The following is a 12,180-nucleotide window of genomic DNA, read 5'->3' as shown; positions in this document are numbered from 1 at the left end:
TTGTCATCTTGCTCTATTTTGTATGATTTTGTAGGCCATCACAAACCATTTTTGATATAAGATTGCGAAGAACTAAATGCTTGTTGCTCCTGGGTGGTGTTTGGAGATGGGCTCTCTGAGAAAAAATCTGGTAGTGAATTTCCAACAAAAGCACTTGGATTTTGCCTGTTGTACCTGGGCACACACTTAGACAAAAGAGCCAAGCCTTACCTTTCAACCTTCCTGCTGCATTCTTCAGAAACACACTCCCATCACGTACAAGCTTCTTCCGTTTCAAATCTTCCTTGGCAAACATCTGACCACTCTTCATCCTCATGATTGACTTGCTATCTGTCTTTGTATAAATCTCATTGAGACGCACTTTCTTTTCATAACTTGCCACTTTGCTGTCTACAGCTCCAATCACATCCTTCACCAGGCTCAAGGACTGTGCTAGATCTTCCTGCTCCACTTCATTGTCTTGGAAGGAAAGAATAATTCTGCTTTTTATGGCTCCTTTTGGACCAGGGCAGAAGCAAGGGAATCCTAACTTCTCACTCCATATCAGCTTTTCCCTTGTGACTATGCTATCAGAGGGAAGCCAACACGTCAGAGGTCATGTGCCTATCCCTCTTGCTGTCGTAAGTTTGATTCTAAAAAAAGCCAGAAGTTTTCAATGATTTAAATAATATGCAATCATATGTTGTGCTCTAAAATAAAAGGAACTAAAGACTTCTAGGAGGAAGGTAGTAGCAGGAAGAGCAACCAAGTTTTTTTAATTTGTATCTTTGTGTTACTTAATGTACTGCCTTGTAATCTTTAATATAACTGCCTAGGAACAGAATTAGCCAAGAGAGAGAAACCAGTAATTACTGATTAAGTGAAAAACAGCAGCAATTCTAGCACTTCTGGGAAGAACTGGTGGAAATTATCTCCCAGCCTAGTGATAAGAGAATAGTGTTCAGGTCATTGAATTCTGGATGTAATCAATGTGGTCCCTTTCCTTCTTGCTATCATCCACCCTAAGCCTGGTAACATAACAGTCCAAATTTTCATTCAAGAAAATTATTTTCAAGATAAAACACAAGGTCTCTTTTAGACCTACTAGAGCATGAAACAGCACTTCCATGGGGCCTCCAGTACTACTGGCCACAGAGGAAACAGTCCATTGCCATACAAGACTGAGTTAGAAAGGAGACTTACCTTTGGTACACTGCAATATTCTTTGGAATAAAACTGGGTACTTGGTAATCCGCTGAGTTACAAGCAATATGCACTCTGGAATTCCAAGCCTTCTAACAACTGAACTGCTCATCTTCTTCTGCAAGGGAGTAAACAGACTGTGAGGAATCACATGAAAAAGGCTCTAGTGAAAGCCGACAGGGACACACTGCTCTCAACAATGACGGGGGTTTTCATGTTTCTCATCAATACCTTTACAAAGGCTTGAAAACGCTTATCCTTGGCATAAAGGTCTTTGAAGTAGTTTACAGACTGGTTATGTTGCCCACAAAACTTGCCGTACGTCTTCTTTAAACGTTCTGCATTCTCACCTGAAAACTGCAGAGAAAAGAGAACAGAAGTCATGCCATGGGGCACCAAACTCGTAATGCCATTTTGTAAAATGTTTCCAGTCTACTTGTAAAAGTCAAAAGTGCTTCCTCATAAATTCGCCCAAAAGAATGAAATGGTGCAGCAGCTTTGGAAAGCAGTCTGGCAGTTACTCAAGAGGTTCAACTTTAAATAGGTAGACTATATGGCATATGGATTAAATCTCAATAAAGCTGTTATACAGATTTGAAAAACAACAAAAAATTACAGAAATTTTATGTACTGTGCACACAGAAAATGTAAAATGTGTTCTAACTTCTATTTGTCATAAACAGTAATAAAACAATGAGATTCAGTAGGAGTTTTTCATGAGACAATCTTAAATATCTGACCTTGATAAGTTAGACAGACATCACAAACAGCCCTCATTACCTAGGGATCTGTTTGTACTACTTACTTCAGGCCAGTAGTCCTAATAATTCCACAAGGCCTTTAAATCATTCCCAAATGTGTGCGATCTCAATGGTTCATCTGAATGTATGTTCACTTTGTGGTAAATCAATGAATTTCTGTATGCAGTTCATAAAATACATGCTAAGCATTGATTTCCATGTACTAAAAACCTCCAGAGGCAACACAAATTGATCCTTACCAAAAAACTTGAAAGAAGGATTAGGGTAGCTTTTCTCTTCACCATTTACCAATGGAGGAGCTGAGACAGAGGGATGGTAAGTTATCTGCTTATATGACAAAGCATATGCCCCAAAGGTTGATCCTAGTACTGGCAGCACACAGAACCAGCAAATGGACACTACAGGTTAAACGGTGAATTCTAGCACCAAGTTGTATACAAGTGCAAGGAGGTACAAATGGTAATACAAGTCAAAGTTTGATGAAGTACTAAGTTAGATGAAGTAAAAGATGAAACCAGAAAGGAGGGGCAGAGTGAGAGAAATGAAAATGCCCGAGGGGATGTTTCAGGAGGAAAGGTCATCATTTGTAGGTCTTACTTTTAAGCTCTATCTGTTGCAGCTATCTGTGTTCAAACATGTACCACACTGCATTTGCATTTATTTCATAGCATGCTTTCTTTTACTCCTAGAATAGGAGTTCCCTGAGGCAGAGGCCTAAGCCATATCATCCCCCTTTGTAGTTCCACCTGGCATTTAATAGATGCTCAGTAAATACCTGAAAAATGAATGAGTGAATGTGCTAATAAATTAATGAAGTGAAGGGTATGGGCTCAAGAATACAAAGGAAAGACAAAATGTACAATTCTCAGACAAATGTTCCAGCAATTAAGCCTCTGCTTCTACACAGCAACAGATATTTGCCCAAAATCTTTGGGGAATCTGCATCTTTGGGGAAATATCTAGTCAGATGTACATGTTATAACCCTCTGCCTGTAAAGATTATACTGGCAATGTGTTTTTCAAGAAGAATATTTTTAAAAGAAACATTAAAATCTGTCTATGACAATCACATCTAAAAGTACCAAAGTGACTTTTAGCTGAATTTTTTGGAGTATGACTAAAACCATACCACACCTTGATGAAAGTATCAACAATACATATTTTATTAAGTATTTTACATATAGTCACTTACTCAATTTTCTGTGCTTCAGCTGGTTTTTAGATACATGAGATCCTTCTGATTTGAGGCAGAGGGGAAAGTTGAAGATTTCCAACACACACACACACACACACACACACACACACACACACACACCTTTTTTTTCAAAATTTTGAGTTGGAGTCTCATTCTCTTGCCTAGGCTGGAGTACAGTGGCACAATCACCACCACGGCTTGCTGCAACTTTGAATTCCTAGGCTCAAGTGATCCTCCCACCTCAGGATCCTGAGTGGTTGGGACCACAAGTGCGCACTACCACACCTGGCTTTTTTCATTTTTTTTTTGTAGAGACAGTTCTTGCTGCGTTGCCCAGGCTGGTCTTGAACACCTCACTTCAAGCAATCCACCTGCCTCAGCCTCCCGAAGTGTTGGGATTACAGGTGTGAGCCACTGTGGCTAGCCCCAAATATTTAAATATTTTTCAATTTTTTTTTTTTTTTTTTTTGAGACAGAGTCTCACTCCGTCTCCTGGCCTGCAGTGCAGTGGCACGATCTCGGCTCACTGCAACTTCTGCCTCCCAGGTTCAAGTGATTCTTGTGCCTCAGCCTCCCATATGCCACCATGCCTGGCTCATTTTTGTATTTTTAGTAGAGACGGGGTTTCATCATGTTGGCCAGGCTGGTCTTGAACTCCTGACCTCAAATGCTCCGCACTCCGCGCCTCCCAAAGTGCTGGGATTACAGGCATGAGCCACTGTGCCTGCCCATATTTGTTGATGTCTTAAACTATACTGTTTCTGATGATGGCACAGACTCTGAGGAAGAAAAACTAAGTTTTACTGCACATCTATCATATGCATTAGGTAGTTTCTATACACACTCCCTTTAACTTCCAAAATAACATTACTAAAGAAATCCTACATCTGCATTTTACAGAAAAGGAAATCAAGGCTCCAGATAAATTAAGTAAGTTCCCTGAGCTTACACAGATAATAAATGGTAGAAACAAGATGTGAATGCATGGCTATGGAACCCCGTAACTTCCTCTTTTCCCAATGTATATAAGAATCTGAGATCCTTCCTATTCTCACCTGATTGACAAGCACATCCCCTATCCTCTTGATGAGAAAGTTCTTTTCACTTTTATCCACCAGAGACTCCTCCTTCCGCTCCAGAATCCTCTGAAAGAATTGGCTATGGATACTGATCAGCTCATCCAAACAGGGGAACAGCTTTTCTACCATCTGCTGCTCAAAAAGCAGATCCGTCATCATCCCCCGGCTGTACACTTCACTCATGATCTTGAGAGTGCGGACATGATGTAACTCTGTCTGCATCAGCTCTAAAAGGAGGAAAAAGATCAAGGGTCAGGAACACTCTTTCATGAGGATTCTCCCTCAAAGATCATCTGCTGCAGTCCCAAAGCCAGTTTAGGGACCAGTTTGAACCTTAAAATTGGGTCAATAGCTATCTTTCCCCTAAAGTGTTCCCATTTTTTTTTTTTTGAGACAGGGTCTGGGCTCTGTCACCCAGGCTGAAGTTATGGCTCACTGCAGCCTCGACCTCCTGGGTTCAAGCGATCTTTCTGCTTCAGCCTCCCGAGTAGCTGGGGCTGCAGGTACACACCATCATGTCTGGCTGATTTTTGTATTTTTTGTAGAAACGGGGTTTCACTATGTTCCCAGGCTGGTCGTGAACTCTGGGCTTGAGTGATTCACCTCCCTTGGCCTCCCAAAGTGCTGGGATTACAGGTATGAGCCACTGTGCCTGGTCAAGTGTTTTCAACTTATTCCTCCATTTTTTATGAGTCCTATTTTCTGATAATAGGTACACTGAATTCCATCAGTCTTAAATTATTGATTTCCAAAGAGGCCTTCACTGGATTCAGGACCTGTCATAACTGACTGTATACCCAGTTCTAGGAAATGACTTGTGTTTAGTCTAGTTTTTAGCGTAGGTAAGGAACAAAACTGAGATATCTCTTTGTAGGACTGCTGTATAAATAAGCACTCATATATAAGTACAATGTTCAGTAGAACTGAAAAAAGAAGAGTGGGACAAACAGGAGATAGGATACAAACAGGACCATGTCTCTGTACCTTAAAGTTTTTAAAGGGAATCTTTTCAAGAAGTCACATACTAAAAAACTGATTTTCCATAGCACAATAAATTACCGCTTAAAAATGCTGGACAATGCAAATCAAATACAATCAGAGCAAAATGAAGAATCTCACCATATATTACTTCTTGCCGTTTGACCACATCTTTCTTTTGCTGTTTTAGAAACTTGCTGTCTATTATTCGACTCCAAGACTCTGCTTCCAGCTGTTTGGAATCAATCTCAAAGTCTCCCAGTAGCTGTCCTTCATTCATGTCTGTACCTACTCCTCAATATATTAAAAAATCAATATCAGAATCTTGGGTTTGTGACCTGTAGAATAAGCCTATGTTGAACTTCCCTCAAGCTGATAGTTGACTTCATAAAATGCATGAATACAGGGGATATTCACAGAGAATACAGGGGATATTCACAGGGAATATTCACATATTCCAGTACCAGAAAAAAATATCCTGTTCAGGAGTGACAGACTCTACATTCGAGATTTTGGTTAAGAGTAATAAACATGACATAAATCCAACATGATTAAGACATGACTTCTACCTACATGAAGTTAATAATTGGAAGGGACCTAGTACCTTTTCATATTTAAGAGAGCAAGATTACAATTGCTCTGTGAGCTAGAACTGTACATGTACAAAAGTCTAAGGGAAGAAAAAGACTTGTAGTAAAGAGTATGCCCACATTGAAATAAATGACATCCTTTACTTGACAGCTGCTGGATGAGTTTGATTACCCAGTCATTACAAAGCACTGGACACTTTACTGACAATTTAGAGAATCTTCACAGGTTACAGAAGAGGCAGGCACTATCACTCCATTAAGACTTATATTCTAGGTAATGGCACACACAGTCCCTACAGAGGCATAAAATATAGGCCATAACTTCCTCTTACCCTCATCAGTAAGTGATTCTGTTGATTCATTGACTTTGCTGATTTTATTTAGTGAGTCTGTTGAATGAGACAGGAATTTCCAGGTGTTTGACATGTTCTCATCATTGCCAACTCTGGGGACAAAAAAAAAAAAAAAAATACATACTGTCAAATACATTCTGATAGCCTATGGCTTGCATTCTTAAATGAGTACCTGAAGACTCCAGAATGACAACTGGCTGGAAGTACTACAGTGACTGAAGACAAATTGCTTATGTTGGGGCCACAGCAACATGCACACTGCCTGATAACAAAGTCTGGAGTATTTAGTATCATTGTAGACTCAAATTGTGAGGACTTTTTGAGCCTTTTTAAAGAAAGTGATAAGAAGCAAGGGGAACTTTCTTCCATCAAACCATGTACACATTACATAAGAAACTTTCTGTTTAAAACTTATTGCCTAACCAGTACACTTTTTTTTTTCCTGTTCTCTAAATAACTACCGATCTAGCACTTAGAATCAACTACATTCTCTTTGGACTTTCTCAATCCTAACTCACTAACTAGCAAAGCAGGCAACCAATTGATGTGTGAGTAGGCACAAAAGCAAGAACACTTTAAAGACCAACTTTTGAAAGTTACGATGTATACAAACTTCAGTAACATTACAACTTTTGAAAAGTACACTTTTGGAAATAATGAGAACATAAAGACAAAACAAAACAAAACAAAAATACCTGAAACTTTTTAAAGGAGGAGAAAATATTAGCCAGCACAGAGGTTAGGAATTACAAACAAAAGGAGACTTTTGCACAGTTAGGAATTTTGCTCCAAGATAGGTTAAAGAGATACTCTGAGTCCTACATTTGAAATGGCTTATTCACCTGATGGGAAGGCAGGCATCTTACCCAAAATAGTCAGCAACATCATTATCAGCCCCCTGTTAACCACCTGACAGCCCAGGCCTGGCCAGGAGACCAGGAAAGAAACTCAGTGCAAACCAGTGAGTGGGAACCTAATAGTAATAATTGGCTCAGCACTCATCTCCATGAAAGTGACTTAAGTGTTAAGAGGCAAAGCTGTAAAACAGAGATAAGAAACAAAACAACCAGGTTTATCCGAACAATAGAAAAGCATGACATCTGTAAGTGGTTGCAACCCAAAATTCTGAATTAAATCACCCTTTTTCTTATTCCTACTTATTTTGATCTAAAAAAAATCATCTTTTTAGAACTCAGATTCTTCAAAAGTAGGGCTGATGATATACAAAAGCCTACAGCAACCAGCCTGCTAAGGGTATTTAAAGGAGATCCTTGCCATAGAGTGACCATTATGACATGTACCAAAAACGTAATCCCCATCATCCTTGTCTGCACCAACCCATGACTTTACAGATTTATTTGTTTAAAAAAAAAAGCTTTTTGTCAAATGATGTGATTATTATGCTCTTGTCACCTAGATGCCAACTGTGCTATCTTTAAATATCTCTGCTTACCCAGTAATGTTCTGTATGGAGACACTTTTGGAGAGCAAGACACTCTGCTGGGACCGTCTACTGGCAAATATCGGGGTGGTAGTGGTTTCATCCACCAGGAGGACTGCAGACCGAGGACGCTCCTTGGGCTGTGCGGCTGCAAAAGGAGGACACTAACTGAAGCATCACCCATCCAGTCCCACCTAGTACTGACCCATCTGACAAATAACAAGCAGAAGTAAGGCGTTTTACAGTAGATTTGCCCTGGAACTGTAAGTTGGTATAAAAACTCCATGGAGGATAGTTTGGTGATAACTACTGAAATTGTGAATGCCTATATTCTTCGATCCAGCAATTTCATTTTTAGGCTATGTTTATTTTTCAAGATATACCTGTATATTCGTGAAATGATGTTATGTCCAAAGTTATTCAATGCAACACAACAGGTAAAAGCAAAAGACTGGAAAAGACGCGAGTATCACAAGAAGACTGGTGAATAAGCTATGGTACACCACATAGCAGAATACAATGCCACTTAAAAAAAATGAGGACTACTTTCTAAGTACTGACACAGATAGATAGATCTATCTCCAAGATCTATTAAAGGGAGGAAAATCAAAGTGCAGAACAAAATATATAACAGGCTATCTTTCATGCTTAAAAGAAAGAAAAATAATCCAAGTTGTATTTACCTTAACAGGCGAACTCCAGGAAAATAAATTAAAAAAAAACTAAGAAGAGTGGTTACCTCTGGGGTGGGATAAGCAATGGGGATAAAGAATCCTGTGGGAGTATTACGTATTTTAACATTTAAACCGCAAATAAAATTGAAATACTTTCTTTTCTTTTGAGATGGAGTCTTGTTCTGTCGCCCAGGCTGGAGTGCAGTGGCGCGATATTGGCTCACTGCAAGCTCCACCTCCCGGGTTCACGCCATTCTCCTGCTTCAGCCTCCTGAGTAGCTGGGATTACAGGTGCCTGCCACCACACCCAACTAATTTTTTGTATTTTTAGTAGAGACAGGGTTTCACTATGTTGGCCAGACTGGTCTCAAACTCCTGACCTCGTGATCCGCCTGCCTCGGCCTCCCAAAGTGCTGGGTTTAAGGAACCTCAGAGATAATTGGGAGCAGCGTTCTTTAAGACCGTTCACCATGAAAACATCTGGAGTGCCGTTAGATATGGAATCTCAGCCCCCCCTTGTCTTCTGGGGGTGGAACCCAAGAGTCTACATATCTTACAGGCTCAAGTGATTCTTCTGCCCACTGCTAGAGAGCACAGATTTTGATGATTTCCTTTTATTTACAGATGAGGAAAATTTAACACTTGTTTAACATCTGTAACTACAGATGACCCTTGAACAACATGGGTTTGAACTACATAGATCTCCTTATATGTGGAATTTCTTCTGCCTCTACCACCCCTGAGACAGCAAGACCAACCCCTCTTTTTCTCCTCTTCCTCCTTCTTGGTCTACTCAATGTGAAAACGACAAGGATGAAGACCTTTATGATGATCTACTTCCACTTAACAAATAGTAAATATATTTTCTCTTGTGTATGATTTTTAAAATAACATTTTTTCCTTTGGGTAAATTTATTGTAAAAATATAGTATATAAGACATATAACAAACAAAATGCATTAACTGGCTGTTTACGTTATTGGTAAGGCTTCTGGTCAACAGTAGGCTATTAGCAGGTAAGCTCTGGGGGAGTCAAAAGTTTCATGTGGATTTTTGACTGCATGGGGGCGGGGCTGGCACACCCATGTCTGAGTTATTCAAGGGTAATTCTAATTTGTTCTCACAGTGCATATTTCTCATTAACATGACTAAAGAGGAAACTAGAGATCTAATTTGCTAAAGTGGTCACACTGGCACTTGGGAACATTTTTCCTTGGTAACCGACTTGCTGTCCCATTCACAGGCTGCATTATCTGTCCACCCCCAGGAGTGTCAAGAGGTGAAGGAAATAAGATTGGGGTGGTAGTTATGACTTCACAGTATTTCAGGATGTCTTTGACTCAATAAGCATTAATATAATCATTAATTTCCAATTCAAATTCTATTTACAAGATGATGACACAATAAAACAGCAGAAACCCAACATACTACAACCTGACCAGATTCTAACTGCAGGAAGTACACAAGGGGTATGGGATGTGGATCTACCCCTCTTCCCCCACCCCCATCACCACCCAAGAGGAAAAAAGCAAGTGGGTAGAAAAGAGAATGAGCTTAAGAGTTAAAGGGCCTGGGGCATAGCCTGAATGTTTCTGAAGACAGGTCAGTGAGCAGATAAAATCGGATGGAGGAAGAAAACACTAGTTCTTGAAGAATGGCAAGGATGTGGATGGGTCAGAAGAAAAATAGAGGACAATTCTGATGAGAAGAACCGTGGGAATGAAGACAGAAGTAATTATGTAGTATTAATGTAGAAGGGAGACACAGAATAGAAAAGGAAGCAGGTAGAAGGAATCAATGAAAAGGCTGGAAAAGCAGAATGATGTTAGGCAGAGCTCATAATAACTTGTATCTAAAAGCCAGCATGGGGGAAGAAAATAACCGCTCTCCTTATTTGTAACCAATCCATATTCTACCCAAGTAAGTGACTCAATATTGCTGCTTCCTTATTTGTGATGATTACAGCAGTGAAAACTAACACTTAAGGAGTGTTTACTACTAAGTACTTTACAGGTATGATCTGACTTAAACCTGACTACCACACTATGATACTATTATCATCCCCTTTTACAGAGGAAGAAAATGAGGCACAGAGAGGTTTGGTAACATCCACAGTTACACAGCTATTCAGCAGTGGTGTCAGACTTGAATCTATACAATTAGAATTCACAACTGTACTTTGTGGCAGGGCCAGGTACGGTGGCTCACGCCTATAATCCCAGCACTCTGGGAGGTCAAGGCAGACGGATCCCTTGAGGTCGAAAATTCGAGACCAGCCTAGCCAACATGGTAAAACCCCATCTCTATCAAAAACACAAAAATTAGCCAGGTGAGGGGCTTGCACCTATAATCCCAGCTACTTGGGAGGCTGAGGCAGGAGCACTGCTTGAACCTAGAAGGTGGGTGTTGCAGTGAGCAGAGATCACGTCACTGCACTCCAGCCTGGGCAACAGAGCAAGGCAATAGTCATGAACCTTGCACATAATAGGCATTTGTTTTTAAGACACGAAAATAAGAAAGAAAACAGACTTACAAAACAACAGATAATGTCACACAAAAAAAGCATTTAACGAAGCTAGACATAAGAAGTATGTTGAATGGGTGAGATCACAGACTGAAGTGAGTGTCAACCTGGAGAAGCTACTCTTCTAGTCATCTCCATGTGAAGATGGATAATAAGCAGATTAAACATGTCTAAAGGGAATCACACTCTTGTGGGAGTGAAGACTAGTACAGCCATTCAGGAGCTATCTGGAGGTACTCAGAGAAACTAGGTATAAAGCAGTGGTTTTCAAGCTTGAGTGGGCCTCAGAATCACCTGGAAGATCTATTAAGACACAGACCAGGCTGGGTGCAGTGGCTCATGCCTATTATCTCAGCACTTTGGGAGGCCAAGGCATGAGGACTGCTTGAGGCCAGGAGTTTGAGATGAGCCTGGGCAACATAGTGAGATCCCATCTCTACAAAAAAATTTAAAAATCAGGTATGGCACCTGGAGTGCTAGCAACTCAGGAGTCTGAGGCGAGAGGAGTTCCTGAGCCCAGGAGTTTGAGGTTACAGTGAGCTATGATGACACCACTGCACTCTAGCCTGGGTGACAAAGCAAGACCCTGTCTCTATTAAACACACTCCCACGCACCACAAAAAAACACAGAATGCTGGCCCCATCCCATAGTTTGTGATTCATAGATCAGGGTAGGGCCCAAGAATCTCTACTTCTAAAAAACTACATTTTCAAGAACATTGCCTGGGGAAAGTCTCACAGAGACTCCCATGGAGCCAGCTAACAAGGTATTAATCACTGCATTATTTATAGTAGTAGCTGGAAGCACTGTAAATATTCTGTCTCCAGGGGAACTTAAAATGTGAAATATGCTTATGAAAGAATAGCCTGCCATAGTCTGAAACAACAGCGTACAATAATAACATGCACATCTCAAAACGGTATTGAGTGAAAAAAATAAGCAGAATATATGTCATATTATCTAATTTAAATTCATATAAAATAATACATTTTTTTCAAAGTATACATATGTCTAAAAATATGGCAGATTAGAAGGACATACATTAAATATACTACAGTGGGAATGAGACAGGGAATGGGGAATGAAAAGGGAAAAGTATCAGTAAAACCAAAGTGGAATCTTGTATGCACTGTTGAAAATAGTTTGATGTGAACGGAAGAGTGTGATTTACCCAATTCTGAGTAACACTTGAGGTCCTTAGAAATAATAAAAAAAAGAACCATTTTCTATAACTTCTCAGTTTATAAAGAAGTTTAGGCAGGGCGTGGTGGCGCGTGCCTATAATCCCAGCTACCAGGGAGGTTGAGGCAGGAGAATCGCTTGAACCCAGGAGGCGGAGGTTGCAGTGAGCCAAGATCGTGCCAACGCACTCCAGCCTGAGTGACAGAGCAAGATTCCGCCTC

The 12,180-nt window shown here is 40.3% G+C and overlaps 1 protein-coding gene across 4 annotated transcripts in view; it reads right to left on the bottom strand.

The window, feature by feature from the left end:
* The window catches only part of AKAP13 (A kinase (PRKA) anchor protein 13), a 360,775-nt gene that overhangs the window by 23,809 nt on the left and 324,786 nt on the right, over positions 1 to 12,180 (bottom strand). For 3 of the 4 annotated variants that reach the window (XM_011960763.1, XM_011960762.1, XM_011960764.1), the window contains 7 exons: positions 7,592 to 7,727; positions 6,118 to 6,230; positions 5,337 to 5,489; positions 4,194 to 4,444; positions 1,414 to 1,539; positions 1,183 to 1,300; positions 211 to 459 (listed from right to left, as the gene is read on the bottom strand). In XM_011960763.1, coding sequence (XP_011816153.1) covers positions 211 to 459; positions 1,183 to 1,300; positions 1,414 to 1,539; positions 4,194 to 4,444; positions 5,337 to 5,489; positions 6,118 to 6,230; positions 7,592 to 7,727 — 1,146 coding nt within the window. The remainder of the gene's footprint in view (positions 1 to 210; positions 460 to 1,182; positions 1,301 to 1,413; positions 1,540 to 4,193; positions 4,445 to 5,336; positions 5,490 to 6,117; positions 6,231 to 7,591; positions 7,728 to 12,180) is intronic. The other variant, XM_011960761.1, reaches the window with a different exon arrangement.

Source organism: Colobus angolensis, unplaced genomic scaffold (assembly GCF_000951035.1).
Source record: "Colobus angolensis palliatus isolate OR3802 unplaced genomic scaffold, Cang.pa_1.0 Scaffold522, whole genome shotgun sequence".
Classification (NCBI taxonomy): domain Eukaryota; kingdom Metazoa; phylum Chordata; class Mammalia; order Primates; family Cercopithecidae; genus Colobus; species Colobus angolensis.
This window is presented reverse-complemented; position numbering and strand designations above follow the sequence as displayed.